The 21335-nt window shown below is 33.4% G+C and overlaps 1 protein-coding gene and 1 non-coding gene across 3 annotated transcripts in view; both read right to left on the bottom strand.

The window, feature by feature from the left end:
• The window catches only part of LOC145297601 (uncharacterized), a 61644-nt gene that overhangs the window by 9705 nt on the left and 30604 nt on the right, over window positions 1-21335 (bottom strand). For both annotated transcript variants that reach the window (XM_080143658.1, XM_080143659.1), the window contains exons 3-4: window positions 15171-15514; window positions 4764-6344 (exon numbers count right to left, since the gene is read on the bottom strand). In XM_080143658.1, coding sequence (XP_079999784.1) covers window positions 4764-6344; window positions 15171-15514 — 1925 coding nt within the window. The remainder of the gene's footprint in view (window positions 1-4763; window positions 6345-15170; window positions 15515-21335) is intronic.
• On the bottom strand, window positions 11045-11163 carry LOC145301538 (5S ribosomal RNA). The gene has a single exon (XR_013873521.1). It is a non-coding gene; the product is annotated as a 5S ribosomal RNA (ribosomal RNA).

The raw sequence follows: 21335 nt of genomic DNA, 5'->3' as shown, positions 1-21335 counted from the left end.
ATTGAAGGAAACCAGTTTAGTCTTGGCAGCATTGAATGTGACCATCCATTTATGTCCCCATTCTACTAAAAATTGGAGGTCATCCTCCAGTGTTTTTGCCATTTCTTTAGATATGTGTTCATTTGTTTTCCTGTCATGCCTGTTATAGAGTGTAGTGTCATCAGCATATATACCCATCACAGAGGCAGTTTTGTTGGGGAGGTCATTAATAAATATAAGGAACAATAGAGGTCCAAGAATAGACCCCTGAGGCACTCCCGCATTTATATCACACTGTTTAGATGTTCGACCGCCGAGGACAACCTGGATTTTTCTCTTGTCTAAGAAGGATTCAATTATGCTAAGTATTCTACCAGTGATACCATATGATTTAATTTTCCTGAGGAGGCCCTTGTGCCATATTCTGTCAAAAGCCTTAGATATATCTAGAGCTACCGCTCTGCCCTCTCCCGCTTTGTCCAGTGAATGATATATACGTTCAGAGATTACAGTGAGGATGTCAGCTGTGGAATGGGCTTGTCTAAATCCATATTGTTTGTCAGTCAGAAGTTTAGCATCTGTAAGGTGCCGGACTAGAGCATGGTTAATTATGGTCTCAAATATTTTGGCGAAAAGTGGGAGGAGGCTAATGGGGCGATAATTTGATGGGTTAGTTCTTTCGCCAGAATTCTTGAATATTGGGCCTTTTCTGTTGACTAATGCAGCATAATCATGTTTGACACGATGGTTTCTATCAGATCACCAAACTTAAGCAACGATGAACCTGGCCAGTACCAGATGAGTGACCCTTTAGGACTTTCAGGTGTTGTATCTGCTCTTTGCTTATCTCAGCATTGTTTTCAGTCATTCTGAACTTTTCTTTGCCACTGAACTCAAGCAGTGCCGAATTAGAAGAGGTGTGCTTGGGGATTGCAAAATCCTTGCCACCCAGTTACAAGCACAGCTGTCCCTACGGGGGGGGGGTATCCTTTGTTTTTTGAGACTGAACAGAGGCATCAATCAATCAATCGAATGCTGGGTGAAGTTTCTGATGCATTTCATTCACTTGTTGACAGTATTTAACTGTCATAATGGTTTTGCCTGCATTCAAAAAACTAATGGATAAGACTAGTCGCAGTCAGCATAACCTTTTATTGCAACTGACTTCAGGAAGTGTCGTGGAGTTTTGTTGGCATTTAACTACTGAGCTGAGTATTGCTGGTTGTTGTAATTAACCCCCTTTCCATCGCAAGTCACAACCGTTTGAGAAATGGGTCGTTCTTGTTGCATAAACAAAGGGAAGATGACATTTTATAATGGCATTTCTTTTGGTTGTCGTTCAATTTGTGAGGCATTTTATCAAGTTTTTTGTGTTTCCAATCTCTCTCAAGTGATTGGAAATCATTGTATACATTACGTCTCGCAAGTTCTTGAACAGTTGTGTATGGATTGGCTTCGACTAAGGCTCTAAATTGATTGTTATCAACATCATCTTCAAGACTCATCGCCACCACAAAATTTCTTAAACCACCATTGTGCTGTGCATTCAATAATGGTTCCTGGGCCAAAAACACTTTGTTGATATTGGGAGCTGTTTCAGCAGCTTTTCAGCCTAGCTTGAATTGGAATAAGAAAATTGTGCAAATTTGCTTTTTTTCCATTTTATATATTCAACGTTCTGAAAAAACTGTTAAACAATTAGAGTGAATCACTCTCTTTAAAATGATATATAAAGTAAAAATATTATAATAAAAACTTATTTGAAAATACATCATTTGAAGTCAAAATTAAAAATTCGCAAGAACTTTTTTCTCAACCTAATAATAGCAGAAATGCTTAAATAAAGTTACAAATGAAAGAAATAGGCAACTGCAATACAGTTACATGTGATAAACCCTGTATGTATAGATAGTAGACAATTTATATGGAAATGAAATAACATTGTTGAGAAAAGCTAAATATATATTTTGTAGTAAATTTAAGATAATGATTAAAGTTGTCAGTTGAAAATTTAATCATGTTAAGTAAACTCTAGTTTTGTTAAGAAATGAAATCAAGTTTACTCTGAACTCATATTTTGATAACAATACACAAAAAAAAAAAAAAAAAAAAAAAAACTGACAAGGTAGAAATTGGAAAAAAAATTAATGAAAATTAAGACTCATCTTTCAGAATTTTTTAAATAAACATTTGATAATTTGTATTATTCAGAGTACTGTTCTCATCTTGGATGTTACTGCCATAAGATTTTGAATGATGTAGCCTTCGATCTTCTTCAGGTGCATCTTATTAGACTCTAGAATCTGTAGATGGCTGATAGAATGAAAATAATCTATCTCTGGGAATAGAATAAAAGGTTCAATTCAAAATTCTGTACAGATTCTAGAGTTTAACAAGATACAATTAAAAAAGGTTGGAGATTACATCAACCAAAATGTTGTGGCAATAACATTCAAGATGAAAATAGTCAAAATAATCCAGATTAAAACTCAATTTTTCATTCTGTTTTCACACTGTATAATAAGTAGCAATACACATGAAAAAATTGGAATTGCTTAAAATATCTCAATAATGACATATATTGAAAGAGCTTGATCTACAAAATAATTTTAATATCTGGCTTAAAATAAGGAAGTTTTGACTATTTTTGTGCCTCCTATGCTTGGATAGTTTCCCCTCTTTGTCACATTATTTTTTTCACTACTTTTTCAGTAAAAATGCTATATCTTTGTTAAAACACAAGATTAAGCAATGAACTTTGCCATATAAGCGCAAGGAATCTGAACATGGCACTGAAAATCTCCAGAAATTGATGGTTTTTAAATAATCTGCAGTAAATGCACATAAATATGTTGAAATACCATAAAATTTTATGTATTCAATTAAAAAATAGTGAGAACTCAAAGTTGAATTGTAACCTATGTACAAGAAACTGAAATCTAATACTAGGACTGTTAGAAATGAATATATTGCAAGATTTCTTTGGTATTATTGTAAATTAACACTTGCTAAATGTCAAGCTGACCCACCTGCCTCTCCATTACATGCAATTCTCCCTGTTTTTTTAGGCAATTACATATGAACAGACTGAAAAACTTGGTAGCTCTTTTTTTTTTTTTTTTAAAAACAATTATGTGTGTTCTTTTAAGAAGGTCTCTATAGGAAGAGGCTTGCCACTAGAACCAGGGGCGATTACGGGTGAACATCCCGAAAACTTAGCACAAAAAAAACACAAAAAAAAAACAAACATTTATTTTAGAGTGAGGGGGATTAGTTTCACATATAAATTTAACAAAATAATCAACCATTCCAGACCAGTGTTTTAGAGCAGTTTATTTATTTTTCTATGAGAAACAAATGGTGAGGGATTTTTTTTAGGAGGAGGGGGGGGATTTTTTTCCTTTTAGGCAATTATGTGTGGTTTTATGATGGTTTGTAGGATGGGGGCTGTCACTCGGACTTAGAGTTAGTGGTAGAATTAAAAGATTTCTTTTCAGGGTGAGACTTGTCACTCAGATTTAAGGTTAATCGTACGACAGGTTCAAGGGAGGTTCTTTTAAGAGGTGGGCTTGTCACTTGGACCTAGATTTAGTGGTAGCATAATATATATATATATATATATATACACACACACACACACACACACATTTTCAAATTGAAAACATATCAAATGAATTTGGAGCACTAACTGCTCTAAAAGACAATAGCCAGGAAATGAAGAAACATACATTAAATTTATGTGAAAATGATCCCCCTCTACTCTAAATTATTTTTGTTGTAATTAATTTTTTGCTTTCCACTAAGATTTTCTTTAGATTATTTACATATAATCACCTTAAAGAATAGAATCTTGTTTAGTTTTTTTAATTGGCAGCTATAAAGTCATTAATTAAAGTTCAAAAGTATATTTGAAAACCAAAGTTTCTTTTTTAAAGAATCACAAACCACATTAATTTTAAACAGAAAAGTTTTTTTTTGTTTTGTTTTTTTTCAAAATAACTGTAATTTACAAAACTTGTTGATTTCAAGCTAACAGCTGAGAACAGTGGCTGCTACTGAAGGCTAGCTTTTAATTATCAGCGTTATTAGTGACATTTTTTACCTATGCTGAAAGGTGTTTGAAATTATTGGGAGAGGCTATGTAAAAACTGATGATACCAAAAGAGAAATCAACACAGAATTATCATTTTAATGCATAAAAATAATAAAAACATTTACCTAGTATTTGGAATATGAATATTTAGAAAAAAAAATGTTCAAAACAAGTCATGTTAAAGCTTTATTTTTAAAACAACAAAAAACAAATGGACTAGTTTATTTCGCACCTTGACAATAAGTGAGATTGACGTTTTTTTAAATTGTTTTTCAAATTTCATGACAAAATTTCTCATAAGGGATTGGTACCAAACTTCTAAGCACCGCAGAGGTAAAAAAAAAAATAAATAAATAAAAATTTGATGCATAAGGACCGTTTCATAGCATCAACATTTTTATCATTACTTTCATAAAACTCTTCAAATATATCATGTGGATTATTATTTATTAAAGCATATGAAAGGATATTCATTTCTGAACAAAATAGTGATATTTTGAGCACTCAAAGCGTTTTGGTTTTTAAAATATGACTATTTTAATAATTTTAATAGAACTATCTTGAAATCTTGAAATATCCAAAACGTTTTTATAGTTGATGGGCATTACTATAAGAGTATAAGGCTATAAAATACACATGGAACAAGAGTAAAAGAAAGACTAATAAGAAGCTTAGCAATAACGTGACTTACCTATTATGCCGATATCCAGAATATACAGGGTGTAGTCCATATAAATATGAAGGCATATCATAGATTAAATCATTTGGATTAAAAAATGGAGGGAAATAGCCATAGGATTCAATTGGGTAAACTTCATGTCCAAAAGTGCGTGATGCTGGGATTCTCTGATTAGACATGACAGGAGGTGGTGGAGGTGGGGCACGAGGGTACTTGATAAATGGAGCCTGTCCAATCTGATTGTTGATAAGACCCATGTCTGACATAAAATACTCTTCTGACTGTTGATGCAATCTGTCTAAGACTTGATCATTTTCAAATGAAGGGGATATGATCCCAGGACCATAAAAATCATTTGATGATAACGATGTTGAATTGCTTACAAATTTTTCCTGCGGAAGTTGATGGGAGTGAGGATGCTGCTGCTGCTGTTGGAGCTGGTGTGGATGGTGTGGATGATCCAGCGTTACCGAGTCGGCAGCACAAGAATTTAGAATCTCATTCCTCAAGTTTTTCTTGGGTTGCATACTGTGTGCACGATTAGTGAGGTTTCCGTTATGATGATCCAAGAACAATTTTGTCTGAAGAATTTGCTGTTTAGTAAGCGCTGAGGTGCTTGAGGCTACATTCGTTTTATGGGGGAATGAGTTTCTACGAGGGACAGGGTACACATTTTCAATGTTGTTAAAGCCGTCTTCAATCACGTTTGGCAATGCCGAGTCTGACAAGTTACGGTTGCAAATTTTTGGCGGAGTTTGACAGTAAGATGTTTGGTTGGTGATGGACGACATCTGTTGTGCAACAGACATGGCAAGAGGAGGAAGAGGGATAGAGACGTTCTCATTTTTGTGAAAATTCTGATTCGGGAGTTTCGAATCACAAACGTAAAGTTCCTTTTCATGGTTTGAATTAATCCGAGCTGAAGGCATAGGGAATGTCAAGCTGCTCTTATTGAATGGTAGTGTCTTTTCAGCAATCTGTGATGTCGTGTCTTGCAAAGGTAAAACATAGCCATTACTAAATGGGAAAGACCTGCTTGTTAAACAATCAACTGATCCAGGAGACGGAGATGAGTGAATATTGCGAAATTGTCCCTGGAAGTGATTTGCTGAATTTAAACAGTTTTCAATTGGATTTGATGAACAACTTTTCACATTACCAGACTTGATGTTATGGACACTCTCAGAATCCAGAAGTAAGTTGGTATTGTTGTTATTGATGTTATTGTTGATGTTATTGTTGGTAGTTGTAGCAGCAGTAGTAGTAGTAATAATGTTGTTGTTGTTGTTGCTCTCATTGTTGAATCCCACCAAAGATTTGGTTGGAGAAAAACAAGGATATGTCATGGTGGAAATGACCGAATTCGATGAATCAGTGAACAAAGGATCCTCAAAATTGAAGGCATCTTTAACACCACCAATGTAGACATCGGAGGTGTTTTTCTCTGGATACAGAGATGAAGAATTGAATCTTTCATCCCAATGAGGAGAATTACTTTGCTCAAAGTTGCCAGATATCGAATTGATGTTAGGGACCTTGTCTGAGTCACCATTTGTACAAGACCAAACACTTCCAAGGGAAAAACCTGATGAGCTGCAAGAAAAAACATAAAAATAAATAATAAAAATCTTTTGGTCATTAAGAATTATTATTATTTTTTTTTTTTAAATCTAGAACTTCAGATTTTGAGGTGCTAATGCAGAATACAGCATATCTTCACCTGCTCGCAGTTTCATATTAAGGGGTTAATCCTATCATATGCCGAACTAGTGTCATGATGTCATAAAAATGAATGCTCAATAAACAGTATTGTTGAATTCAGTGGTTTTCCTGCTAGATTTAGAGATTTCGTTCGGAATATAGCAGGTAAATTTTGGATCTAGCGGTTTTCCTCATAAATATAGAGATTTCGTTTGCCAGTAAGGTTTGAAGAATTTCAAATCGAAAAAATAAATAAATAAACAATAATTAGTTTGGTGGATATGCACATCAAATAGCGATCAGGTCAAGACGGGCAAAAAAAAAATTTATTCAATGTTTTAATACTAAATTGTAAATTTTCTAAGAGTTGTCATGTAGATGTTTACATAATTGCATGCAGTATGACTGTATTAATGAGTAAGGATGTCTTTAGAAAGTGTTTGGGAAGCATTTAGTAACGTATATAATCTTAGGACAGTGACTAATAAATTTTGGTTTATTTATTATTCTTTCTGTCTTTTTTGGGGAAGGAGGTCTGTTACCACCTAGATTTAAGAGTTAGTTGTAGGCTTCCAGCGCTTTTTTCTTTTTTGAAGAGTGAGGGGGAAGGCTGATGAATTGAAATTAGGCATATTTGCAAAATATGAAAAGGTAAAGAAATAGTAAAAAATGATTTTGCCAAAATAGGCGAGCAATATTATTTATCCAAAACAAAATTAAGCTGGAGAAAGTGCCAGGTATTTCAAATATTTGTCTTCACAATTTGTTTATATGTATCAGCAAAATCTGTAATTTATTGCCAAAGTTTGACAATTTCTGTTAAATTACTATTCTGCATTTGTACTGATTTTGATTACAATTTACTTTTCTATAAAACAGAAAATATTAACTTGCCTTATGCCAGACTTGGGTTTAACAATAACTTTCTCTTTAAACTGAAGGTGTCCGACTAGAAGATCATAAAAGATGCACAAAATAATTTAACTTCATAAATATGCAAAAACAGTTAAGATTTCTTTTTATAAAGCTGTGTTATTCTTATCAACAATCTGAGTATATCATATAATAAGTCGGTCACTTATGCTCACATGCGCAGATCATAATGTTATAATCATAAGATGACTCTTGCCGTCTTGACACTTACACTTTATATAAATGTAATTTCAACTGTATTTGGCTGTACAATTTGTTCCTTGCTAATGGAGTCAGAGATGGCTTCGTGGCCGAGTTTGAATCTCCTGACTAGCTGTAATAGTAACTCTCTGGACTAATGATTCCTGAAAGGACGCAACACTAAAGCTGTAGGTATTGAAATTATAGTAATATATATATATATATAAAAGAGAGAATGTGTGTGAGGACACTTCTCAACCTATATACTCAACTAATTTTTGATCTACACACTTGAAATTTGGCATAAAGTTTATTCAGACATGTGGAAAACTTTTTAATCAGTTTTCATTCGGAAAAAAAGGGTTGCTTAAAGGGTAAAAATTGAAAAATTGATGCTTGGGGATCATTATATTTTTATCTGTCAACTTTTTCACGAATCACATGTGTGAATCGTTCACATGACTGATTATTTATGTTAAGAATAAGTAGGTTTGAAAACACTTTAAAGATCATGCCAAGCTGGCTTAATGGTTATCGTACTTGAGTCACTGTCTTTAGGATTTGGTTTTGATCTCAGCTATAGTATTTTTTTTTTTTTTTTTACTTACTAGAAATGAACTGTTTAGAAAAAAACAATATTTGCATGCACATGCCTCAGTGGGTTTTTTTTTTTTTTTTTTTTTTCTAAAAAGGAATTTAATTTTACGTTTACTACCTACGGTATTTCTGTTCATAATAAATAAGAATTCTCTATTAATTAAGATATAATATTAATGCAAATTTTATGACTGGGCACCACTGCGCAGCCTGCTAATATATATATTAAAATAGGAATAAATTAATGATTCTTTGAATCAAGTTTGACTTTCCATGTCTCACTGACTTTAGCAAATCGGGTACATACCTTTATAAATATTTGCTAATATTTTCTCTCCTCTGATGAGATGGCAAACATCGAAACCCTATAGGTTAAGGAGGTTAAATTTCTAAAGTATTCTTTGTCTTGCTTAGAATAATAAAAATCTTTGATATGAAACTCAAACACTTCATTTCAATAAGGGTTTTTTTGAAATTCATTGAATCACTACAATTAATTTATTTGCTCTATCTTGCATATCGAGCAATTCTTATTTAGATGGGATAATACTGATAGACTATTACTGCCAGTAATATTTTGTAAATCTTATAATCACAGGTTTCCATACCAACTGATTGTTAAATAAAATTATTCTGAAGTATAACAAAAAGGAAATTCTTTATACATATACATATATTTTTATAGTTCAACCATTATTATATATACTACTAACTAGATATTGACTAATAATTTACATTGTCTCAATAGAAATTAGAAACATCTTTACAGCATTTAATCAAGTTCACCATCTAGCAAATAAAAAGACACTCATCAGTACTACCAAGGACACAAAATATACTTTGTATTTTTCTAATCAATGTAAGAATATTAAAATCCCAAAATTACATTTTTTCATTCATTAGACGGACATCATCTTCAAAGAATCATTAATTTATTCCTATTTTGATATTTTTCTATGAACTACTAAGACTGATGATCTTACTTGTCATGATACACACTTCATCTGTTAAATGGTGAGAGGAAAGATGAATAACATAAATAAAGGGTGAATGCTAAAAAGATGAGGTGAAGGACATTAAAAGAGAGAGGGAGGGAGAGGGAAGGTTGGAAAGAACTTTGACAACTTTTGAAAAAAAAAAAAGCACAATAATAAAAATAAAAATTAATGAAAAAAAATACAAATAAAGTTAATTTTCATTCATTTTCTTGTCAAAAACGATTTTATGTGGAAATCACCCCAGACATAGCATAAAGCCACTTGATGTTAGGAACTAACAAGAACGAAAGATGGTTATCGCAAAATCAGATGTTTATTAGCCTTCATCTTGAAAAGACCAAGGTTATAAATAGGTCACCAGAAGAGAATCCCACAAGTTTGCAGGTCTTGGATAAAACTACTAGAATAGGAAGCTGTATTACAATGGGGTATCAAAAACAGCAAATGGACGGAGATCACTAAACCAACAAGTCAAACGAGCTGGAATAAAAGAAGTAGTGACTAGATCAAACAATTCTGAAGAACACATGCCATAATAGTATTTATAGAAAAGACTTAGACTAGCAGCATTGCATCCGTGAGATTATTCATCAATGTCAAAGTTAGGATATTATATCTAATAATATAACAAATATTGACCCAGTGGATCACACACAGGTGGTGTAGTTCTAAATAAATGTAGCAGTCATCATTTTTGTTTTAAAGTGTAAGGATGCAATACTATTTGTAAATGCTTTATTCTGTAAATATTTTCACCTTCTAATTAATACTGAAGCCAGTGCCAAAAGATTGTATCACTTATTTTTTCTCCATAGTAGCTAACAAGGAAGTTCAAATACACTTTGCTATTTAACAAGTTTTGCAATCTTATTTTTCTCAGGCGAGACAGAACTTTTTCATGTGAAATTATAAAGTAACCTTGAAGACACTTTTTATATATTGCAGGAGAGTAACTTATTTATAGTATTAATAAAAAGGTACTTCTATTAGAGATAGAAGAGAGTGAGGAAAAAAGAAAAGAGTAGAGGGGGAAGACAAGGGAAAGAAGGAAAATCTTGGAGGAAGAGAACAAGAGAGAGGGGAGAGAGAGAGGGGGAAAGAGAGAGAGAGAGAGGGGGAAAGAGAGAGGGGGAAAGAGAGAGAGAGAGAGGGGGAAAGAAAGAGAGAGAGAGAGAGAGGGGGAAAGAGAGAGAGAGGGGGAAAGAGAGAGAGAAGGGGGAAAGAGAGAGAGAAGGAGGAAAGAGAGAGAGAAGGAGGAAAGAGAGAGAGAGGGGGAGGAAAGAGAGAGAGAGGGGGGAGGAGAGGGGGGGGAAGAGAGAGAGAGAGAGGGGGGAGGAAAGAGAGAGGGGGGGGAAGAGAGAGAGAGAGAGAGAGAGAGAGATAGGGGGGACAGAGAGAGAGATAGGGGGGACAGAGAGAGAGAGAGGGGGGGGACAGAGAGAGGGGGGGGGGGGAGAAAGAGAGGGGGGGGAGAAAGAGAGGGGGGGGAGAAAGAGAGGGGGGGGGAGAAAGAGAGGGGGGGAGAAAGAGAGGGGGGAGGGGGGGAGAAAGAGAGGGGGGGGGAAGGATGTATTTTCTTTTCCTTATCCAAACAACAACATGATGACTTGTAAAACGTTTCCTATTATCTGGCTATCGTTATTTCATTGAAAGAAAATATAGTTTTGAGCATTGTGTGATTATTCTCATAATTGCTATATTTAAGCGATTTGAATTTTATTCCAAGTAGAAGCGTTAAAATTAAGTCTCCGGCTGTGGATGCGGGGAGCGAACGCTGACATTTGTTAGAATTAAAGAAAAAGTTGAAATAATTAGATTTTCGAATGGAAAACAATACAATTTTGTGAATTTATAATAAAAAAAAAAAAGAAAAAAAAAGAGAAATGCTTACAGCACCTGGTATTCCCAAGCGGTCACCCATCTAAGTACTGACCAGGCTCTACGTTGCTTAACTTCGGTGATCGGACGAGAACCGGTGTTTTCAACGTGATATGGCCGTAAACGAAAATTAAGCATTATTTTAACTATATACACTTTACTTTCATTCCTTTACTCGATTTATTTAACACACTTTCTTTAATTACATTTTATTTTTACAATTCCATTAATTTCACATTTAAAAAACACCTTATTATCTTCACGACACTAGAAAACAATATCCTGTCTCTCTTCTATAAATACAAACGGTGTCACACGAACAAGCGCCCCGCCCAAAAACATCTCCTTTCAATTTATACAGTTTTTCTCAATTTATTTAAAAAATAAATGTTCAAAAAAAAAAAAAAAAAAAAAACTTTACAAACTAAATTCTCCGAATTTAGAACAACTTTTACAATACCAACGTAATCACTAAATAATAATCATATATAATATTAATTAATACTTTCTTTGGCCATTAGTAGCCGGAAAACTTCACATGGGGACAAACTAAGTAAGAAAAAAGAAAAGACGCAATCTTTGAGAATTTAGAGTCAGTGATCACTTTCACATGATGAATTTAAAAGGTAAAGCAAAAATCCACTTGCGCACCAGGTAGCATTTTAAAGGACATATAACCAAATATTACTCACCTCTACAAGTCTCTATTCTACAAATACAAACGGTGTCACACGAACACGCGTCCCGCCCAAAAGCATCTTTCAATTTATACACTGCTTTTCTCAATTTATTTACAAAATAAATGTCAAAAAAAAAAAAAAAAAAAAAAAAAAAAACTTTACAAGAGGGAAAGTCTTGGAGGAAGAGAACAAGAGAGAGGGAGAAAGAGAGAGAGGGAGAGGGGAAGAAAGAGAGCAGGAAGGAAAAAGAAACAGAGGGGGAAAAACAAAGAGAAGGGAAAAAGGAACGGAGAAGGGAAAAAGGAACGGAGAAGGGAAGAAGGGAACAGAGAAGGGAAGAAGGGAACAGAGAAGGGAAGAAGGGAACAGAGAAGGGAAGAAGGGAACAGAGAAGGGAAGAAGGGAACAGAGAAGGGAAGAAGGGAACAGAGAAGGGAAGAAGGGAACAGAGAAGGGAAGAAGGGAACAGAGAAGGGAAGAAGGGAACAGAGAAGGGAAGAAGGGAACAGAGAAGGGAAGAAGGGAACAGAGAAGGGAAGAAGGGAACAGAGAAGGGAAAAGGGAACAGAGAAGGGAAAAGGGAACAGAGAAGGGAAAAGGGAACAGAGAAGGGAAAAGGGAACAGAGAAGGGAAAAGGGAACAGAGAAGGGAAAAGGGAACAGAGAAGGGAAAAGGGAACAGAGAAGGGAAAAGGGAACAGAGAAGGGAAAAGGGAACAGAGAAGGGAAAAGGGAACAGAGAAGGGAAAAGGGAACAGAGAAGGGAAAAGGGAACAGAGAAGGGAAAAGGGAACAGAGAAGGGAAAAGGGAACAGAGAAGGGAAAAGGGAACAGAGAAGGGAAAAGGGAAAAGAAGGGAAAAGGGAAAAGAAGGGAAAAGGGAAGAGAAGGGAAAAGGGAAAAGAAGGGAAAAGGGAAGAGAAGGGAAAAGGGAAGAGGAGGGAAAAGGGAAGAGGAGGGAAAAGGGAAAAGAAGGGGAGGGAAAAGGGAAAAGAAGGGAAGGGAAAAAGGAAGGGAAGGGAAAAAGGAAGGGAAGGGAAAAAGGAAGGGAAGGGAAAAAGGAAGGGAAGGGAAAAAGGAAGGGAAGGGAAAAAGGAAGGGAAGGGAAAAAGGAAGGGAAGGGAAAAAGGAAGGGAAGGGAAAAAGGAAGGGAAGGGAAAACGGAAGAGAAGGGAAAAAGGAAGGGAAGGGAAAACGGAAGAGAAGGGAAAAAGGAAGAGAAGGGAAAAAGGAAGAGAAGGGAAAAAGGAAGAGAAGGGAAAAAGGAAGAGAAGGGAAAAAGGAAGAGAAGGGAAAAAGGAAAAGAAGGGAAAAAGGAAGAGAAGGGAAAAGGGAAAAGAAGGGAAAAGGGAAAAGAAGGGAAAAAGGAACAGAGAAGGGAAAAAGGAACAGAGAAGGGAAAAAGGAACAGAGAAGGGAAAAAGGAACAGAGAAGGGAAAAAGGAACAGAGAAGGGAAAAAGGAACAGAGAAGGGAAAAAGGAACAGAGAAGGGTAAAAGGAACAGAGAAGGGTAAAAGGAACAGAGAAGGGAAAAAGGAAGAGGAGGGAAAAAGAAAGTATTAATTAATATTAAAGGGAAAAAAAGGGAAAAGAAGGGAAAAGGGAAGAGAAGGGAAAAGGGAAGAGAAGGGAAAAGGGAAGAGAAGGGAAAAGGGAAGAGAAGGGAAAAGGGAAGAGAAGGGAAAAGGAAAAGGGAAAAAGGAAAATGGAAAAAGGAAGCGTGGGGGGGGGTCAACTTATCTTTAATTCTGGTAGATTCCAGTAATTTGATAGATTTTGTTTTTTCCTGTTTTTACATTTCATAATTTTTTTTTTTTTTATTTCATGAGAAAATTGAAACAAAATATTTTATAATACAAATCAAAATTTCAAGTTTTTTTATATCTAACAAATATCTTAACAAAAAATTGTTTTAATAAGTTAAACATATATCTACTAGCATGGCTACCTTGTGCTATCCGCAAACCTGTATAAGAAAAGTATGTAATATCTTTGCTTTAAACTTCTCCCTGTTCTCAACACACACCTTCCCTCAGTGACGTTACTTTTTTGCACACATCAACTTCTCTTCCACACACAACTACATGTCTGCTCCCAGCTTCTCTTCATTATCCAGAGACATTAAGAATAAGAAAATAGAAAAATTAAAGTTAGAAAGCTTATCCACTCCCTTTCTATACATCTTCACATTACTTTTTAACATTCTCCTTTGTTCGACTCCTTCACTCATTCTCTCTTCATTCAATGTACTGGATCAAGACACTTCTCTCTAATTGTTTAAATATCATAGAAGAAATATATAATTAGTAGTTTGACCTAGTTTATAAGACATTTAACAACAGAATAGTTTTATGTAGTAACTAAACCACCAGTAACCTGTTTTGCTAGTATTTGTTATATATATTTAATATTCAAGAAAACATTTGAAAATTTCCAAAAGCTATTCATAAATAAGTAATCTATATAGCAAATGTTTTTATAAGAAACCATTATAATTCAAAACGTTTTTATTTAGACGTTTTGTAGATTTATTTTGGTTTAAAAATGCAATAACATTCTGTTTTCAATTGGCTCTGCATAGCGCAACATAACTAGCTGTATTGAAACAAGTTTGCATTGTAGTAGCATAATAGATCCTTGCTCTCGTGATATTATGCAGTTTTTCTACTGTGCTTAAAAAATGATGACAAACACTAATGTAAAAATATGTAATGGTATATCTTTATTGTTCAGTGGCGGAACATCTGCAGATAACCCTTGTTTTTACGTCAATCTATAGATATTTTATTTTCTGAAGAGTTGCTTCCATATCAACCACATTTTGTTTTTTCCAGCCAGGTGCAGGTCTGTGTCAAGTAGGCTTTATTTTTGCCAGATACCATTTCCTGTACACCAGACCCAATATTAACCTTTTATGACCTGGTTAAACTAATTCATTCAGTTGTAGGTAAATGAATATAACAGCATAAATAAAATGGGAATTGATTCAAACACACCTTGTATGTATTAGTTCAGTATCTGGGTAGATGTCAGATACTTCCAGATTGCAACTATCCATTGCTTATATTCAGTATACCGCCATCTGTCTCAGAGTGGAGGATTTCGTTTGTTGTCATAAGCACACTTTTTTTCAAGCTATACGGATAATAATCAAGGTAAGTTTATGAAATGCAAAAGTTCTCAATAGTAATTTAACTCTTGAACTTCATAATTTTTCCAGCTTGAAGACAATCATAGTATCATTACCCTTTAAACTTACTAAAATTAACAAATATTTTTTTTTAATCATCTACATCATAATTTAGGTCATAAAGGGTTAACCAATAACAGACCCTCCTATCTTTCACGACATCATAACACTCCTACCCACCCACATTCTCTCTCTTCCATAAAAAATAAACCATAATAAATAGCAGATAGGAATACAAAAATCAGAATCCCGGTACTTACCTATCAAAAGGAAGATTTTGTGAATGCGACTGGCAATCGTCAAAGTCAGCATAACCATTCAAAAGAGAATGATCATCATCCACGATTTTCGAGACTAAATCATCCAGTGCATTTGAGCAGCGATCAGTGGAGCAACTGCTAAGGCCAAATTTATCAACCAAATTCATTTGCTCCCATGGACTTTGATTAAACAGCATAAACTGATTGGAGCTGTCATAAGGCTGAACAAATTTATCACAGCTCCATTGGTGGTTGAGCTCAGAGTTTTCATAATTGTTATTGTTGAACCATTCATCCTTTTGTAATGGCATTTGTAAGGATTCAGATAACAATTTAGAAGGAACCTGCAAAAAAAATATAACGAAATGAAAAAATTAAAAAAATCATTATCATAGTGTATGAATCCGAAGATTCTATTGCTGGCATTACTTTCCGATATTTTTCAAGTCAGAATTTTTTTTCTAGAAAGACATTGGGAATTACAGGAGGGGCCATGTGAAGGTTACCTCAGTAAAAGTGATTTTTGTGGAACAAACTGGATTTGAACTTTGGACAGTCAGGTTGTCAGCCAGAAAAAAAAAAAAAAAAAAAAATGAACTAATAAAAATAAAATACCATTTTCGAAAAGTTACACATTCAAAGATGCAAAATGTCATCACCAATATAAAAAAAAATGTTTACTCATCTAAATTGCCATCGCTGACCAATGTTTGATTGACACGGATTACAATGAATGAACCAGAAGTTTCCGTTATGATCATTGTATTTATATATTGGAAGATGGTCCACAGCTTGCAATGTCACTAGGATCAGGTTTTCATACAGTACCTAATATTCTCAAATAATCAGCTGTATATGAAAATAGAAAATATTTTAAAGTTTTTTTTTTCTCAATACATTAAAGTAAAATTTCAGACCATCATTTTCAATGAAAAGAATAGCTGGAAGAAATGATGTCAGAGGAGAACCACATAAAAGAAATCTAGAATTGGAAGGCAAAGAGAGCACACTTAACTAAAATGACTTAAGAATCATCTATAAATATAAAAGCGAAAATGTATGTATGTATGTATGTATGTATGTATGTATGTATGTGTGTTCGCTTTTTCTGTGTGTCTACAAAAGGCTTTTTTCAGAGAAGCGGCCGCTCACTTCACAACTTTTAAAACTTTTTATATCACATACAAATCGTAATATCTCACAGTTAACAACGAAGCTCGCCTGTCTATTTAATTTGCTAGATTTCGGGAAGATAAATATTCAACATTTGTCGCTCGCCGCATGTGGGTTAGTCTTTTTCCTATAACATCTTGGGGGGGGGGCGTTCAGCAGTAAATGAAATCCCGCAGTCAAACTTGACCTCATTAACTCATTAAAACGGGCACCTACTAAATCCAAGTAATTAAATAAATTCAAACATGTTTCCGTTAGCATGTCGCAGTGGGGCAATGGTTAACATCGCACGTTTTTTTTTTCACACTTTAATTTACAACTTTGCCTTAACGGTTCGGGTTCGATCCTCATACTTACTTTTTTTTTTTTAACCCCGCCACCCCCGGAGTTTTCACACACACCTCCAAACACCCGGGCAACGCAGGGTACCTCTCGCTAGTTCATGAATAAAGCAAGAGACTGTCTGGCCCTCATTTCTGCAATCTGCTAACTTGAATAAAAATGATCTTCCTCCAATTTTGAAAGCGAGTATTCTTTCCTTTGTGTTTATTATGTCAACTCTAAAACAAAAAGTCCTCAGTGAACGTTTAAAGACATGTTTTTATCTTATACAGAGCTGTACAGATTGCAATATGCAGTGTTTGAATTCCCTTGGAGCTGGGGATAATATTACAAAAATACAATAGCATATACATTATAGTTAAAAAATTTAATTTAATAGGAATTACTATTCCCATGGCAACAAAAAGTTACTCTTAGAATTTCTCAAATTATAACTATAAATTATACACAATTTATGATTTTTACATGCAAATGTGTGCTTGTAAAATATAATATAGAATATTTTATTGTCAATATCTTGCATTAAAATCAGGTTCAAATGAAATAGCTAAAAGCTACAAAAAAAAATAAATCTCATGACTAAGTGATATGTGCTTAAAACAGACTAACTTCATTTGTACATTTGTGCCTCACTATCGCCATTATTAGAGGAAACACGGAGCCTGACCTCGGCTTACCAAACAAGCAAAACAGGCAATGAAACTTTCTGATATTCGCATATTGGTTTTGGAAAAGGATATTTTATTAATTAACTTTTATTTTCATCATTTTTTTTTTTTTTAAACTTCAATTCACTCCAAAAATAACAACCACAATTTAGACAAATTACTACTGCAAATTAGGGGCCGAATAAGTGCAGCGAGATGATTGTTTATATTATATTTAAATTGCTATATCTTGGTACAGTTGAGGAAACAAGGTACAGGGAGGGAATTCCAATGTATTTGGGTATCTGGAAACTTCTATGGTGAGGGGATGAGATTTTGCTGCTTGTCTGGTTTGTCAGGGGTATTTATATTGAGATGAGCACAACTGCAGCAAGTTCATCAGAGCACATTTCATCAAAATACTTGTAAAACAGGCACAAGGATGCAACATTGTGGCCATCTTTATTATTATTAATTGAACATCCTAGAGAACATATTACAAAAACCTTGTTTAGAAAATAATTTTATTCACATTTCACTGAATTTCCAAATCGCTTAAAAAATTTATTTAAAGTTTCTTTAATATTAAGTAGAAGAATCTTTTAGTGACCAATGTAAAAAAAAAAAAAAAAAAAAAAAAAAAATGATGATACAGTTAATGAAAATAAAAATGAAATCAACAAATTAAAGAAAGAAGAGAAAAAAAACTTCCACAGGCTTGTGATTACATTCTGCTAGTTGTACTGTTGTCTGGAATGCTGTGAAATCATTTTAGTTCATTTTCTTATTTGTTTACACATTTTAAAACCTCTGGAGAAAAAGAAATAACATTTTAGTTGTAAGGTAGACTACTTTATGCTTTAATATGAATTATGCACTTGTTGATTTTTATTTTAGATGATTATTTAAAAAGATTTCATATTACCAATTGTTTATTCATGAGCAAGTCATTTTTTAAATAAATTGTAGCAAAGTATGTTGTTATATTGTCAATTATTGGGAGTGTTCCCCAGAAAAAAGTGAAGAACCCTAAAATCTTATGCTTACAACTTTGAACTCCATAAATATTTTTTTACTCAATTGTTTTTACTTAGCTACAAATATTAATTGTAGTGTTCTGTAAGTATTAAATTTATAAATAATGTTCGCATTATTTCATAACTACAAAAGAGCATCCTCTTATATATGTACTTACATAGAGACAAGGACATTTTCTTTTGGAAGTAGTTGTGTCTATAAATGAATATAAGGAAAGAAGATATTATTTAATGTGAGTGGTGAAAAAAGATGCCCACCCTTCATTAATCCTATTACTAACCTTAAGTCTAGGTGGAAATGCAAAAAAAAATGCGTGAAAAATGTAAGCAAACAGTTGCAATATTTTTAATATAATGGGAGGGTATGGTCACCAAGAGTCAAAAATTTCTACTTATAGACACCAGCAATAGGAACTGACGAATCAAATAGAGCCACTTCTGCTAGCAACCAATCAGAAACCAGAATTGCTCCATAAAAATATTAAATCTTTTAGCATTCTGACACATAATTTTTTTGTGTAAACGTGAAAGATCTTTTACTCTTTGCCTGCAAAATTATAAAATCCAGGACTTGTACAGAATAGCTACCCACAAAACTCTTCTGAAATTACACATGGCTTTCAATTCAAGAGTTATTGTCTTCAAAGACTGCTAAGTATTCGAAAAATCTCATTTTGCTACTCCAAGAATGAAAAGTCTATCTCTTTGAATGAAAGAGTTTACCTCTGTATGCCTTTAAAACTAAGAGTGAAAAAAGTTAAACTAGTTAAATCTATCCAGCAGCATATATTTTTGTTGTTGTTTTTATGTAAATCCCAGTTCTAAAATTGTAATATGAAATATATTAAAAGTAAATAAAGATTAAAAAGTAAGAATAATGAAAGAGCAAAACTTGTGGAGAATTTGTTTTACAATTTAAATTTCATTCCGTTTTAAATTCGGTACATTTTTACATTACATCAAACTCATTGTTCACATATGACATGCCATTTTTTATAGGTTTTCGGGTATGCTGACAAGGTTTGGGGGTGTATTTTAAAGGCCGTTCTTAACATGGGGAGGTTGGGGTGTTTAGTCGTAAGCATACCCAAAAACCTATAAATGTCGCCATTTCCAATGTGAACAGCGAATTGGATTTATGTAAAAAAAAAAAAAAAAAAAAAATATAAAAAAGTTATACCAAATTGACTTTTTTGTTTAAAAATTAAATTATTTTGTTTTTGTTAACATTTTCTTTTATAAAAAGTATGATTGTTGAATGCTATTCTTTTGATTACTTTCATTTTGGGGAGTTTTAAAAAGATTAAAATGGAACGAAATTTAAATTTCTGTTCCATTTTTACGACACCCGCAAAACAGCGCATTCTCTGTGAGTTTTACCAATGAAAGTGACTGTTAACTAACAAGTAGGAAATTTGTGCCAATTTGTTATTCCAGCAACCGAGAATGTAAAACAGAAAGTCTTTAGAATAGTCAAAATAAAAAGAAAAAGATATATACATGATTTTGTTAAGAGAAGCTGTCCAGCTGGAGACATGCATTAAACATTGACCTAAATAACTATCAAAGCAGATTCACATAGTTTTTGGACAGAAAGCTATACTAGTCAATGAAATTGGGGGGGAGGGGGTCACTTTATACTAAAGATAACATGGTACAACAATAAGAAATGAAAATTGGTCCGTCAGAAGCAAAATTTGATTTGCCAACTTAAATGCTATTTGGATTTGATTTTTAAAATTAAACAAGATTTAACTAGCAGGGTTACCTGGCATTGCTCGGGGCAAAAATATAACATTTCTATTTCAACTTCTATTTCTTTACCTCCTTTTATCCATCTTCCTTTCTTTCTCCTCCCCTGTTTTCCTTCCTCCTCCTTCACTTAGTTCATTCCATTTGGACATACAGATGGACAACTCTCTTTTATAAAGATTCCTAAAAAAAATGAGTTTGTCTAAGGGAAGTAACTCTGATAAAAAAAAACAATTAGTTACTTCCCTTTAGTATACAAAATGGCTGAAAAACGACCTCCCTCGCCCCAACGAATGAGCCAGTAGGGCAGGTCGATTTTGGAACCCCGGTGAGGCAATGGTGATGATAGTTGGGATTTGACATAGAAAAGACCTACACGAAATATTTTTGTCAAAATCGTTATCTTTGCTTGAGGAAATGATTTTAAAAGTTGAAAAATTGAAGTGATTAAAAGTTTTTCGGTGAATTGTCAAGAACGTCCCGTCATCAAAACAATCCGTACTGTTAAGAAAATATAATCATTATTTAGAATAATTTTAAAACTACATTTTTAAATAAAATGAGTGAGGATAATGAATTAATAAAATAAATATTAAGTGTAAAAGCAAAATTATGTTTTTTAAATAATAACGACCAAAGTTCGCTTTTTTCATTTCAGGAACTTTTTAGATTTCACCGTCGCAATACACGCTCGTTATTAATATTGAAAATTAACGTTTGTTTATTATTTAATTTGAAAACATTACGATTTAGGATTTATTTTGAAAGGAAAAACGAAAAAGACTTTTTTAAAATATATATTATATTTCAAGTGTCTGCAGTGAATTTAAACATATTTGCTTTATCTTTTTTAATTTGTTTTTCTATTAGGTTGACACAAAAACAATGTCATTTTTTACGTTCAAATGAACGTTAAAAGCATTATTTTTGCACCAACCTAATATTTCACATCAAATTCTATTTGAAATTTTTATTAAAATATGTTTTATATTAAAACAACAACAAAAATATAGTCCATACAATTTTATTCTACACATTCTTTACGAAACAACCACATAAATTTTCAAGTTTTTCTACTTAATAAAAAATACTTTGCAGAAAATTAGTGTCAAATTTTAATTTCTTTTATTTTTAGGGAGTAATTGTTTTTAAGCAGTGTTTTTCTTCTAAAATTATAGTTTTAAAATCAGATAACCCACAAAGATTAATACAAG

The sequence above is a fragment of the Euprymna scolopes genome, chromosome 18 (genome assembly GCF_053919585.1).
Source record: "Euprymna scolopes isolate OS-2025 chromosome 18, ASM5391958v1, whole genome shotgun sequence".
Taxonomy (NCBI): domain Eukaryota; kingdom Metazoa; phylum Mollusca; class Cephalopoda; order Sepiida; family Sepiolidae; genus Euprymna; species Euprymna scolopes.
Note: the sequence above shows the minus strand (reverse complement) of the source record. Positions and strands in the feature narration are given on the sequence as shown.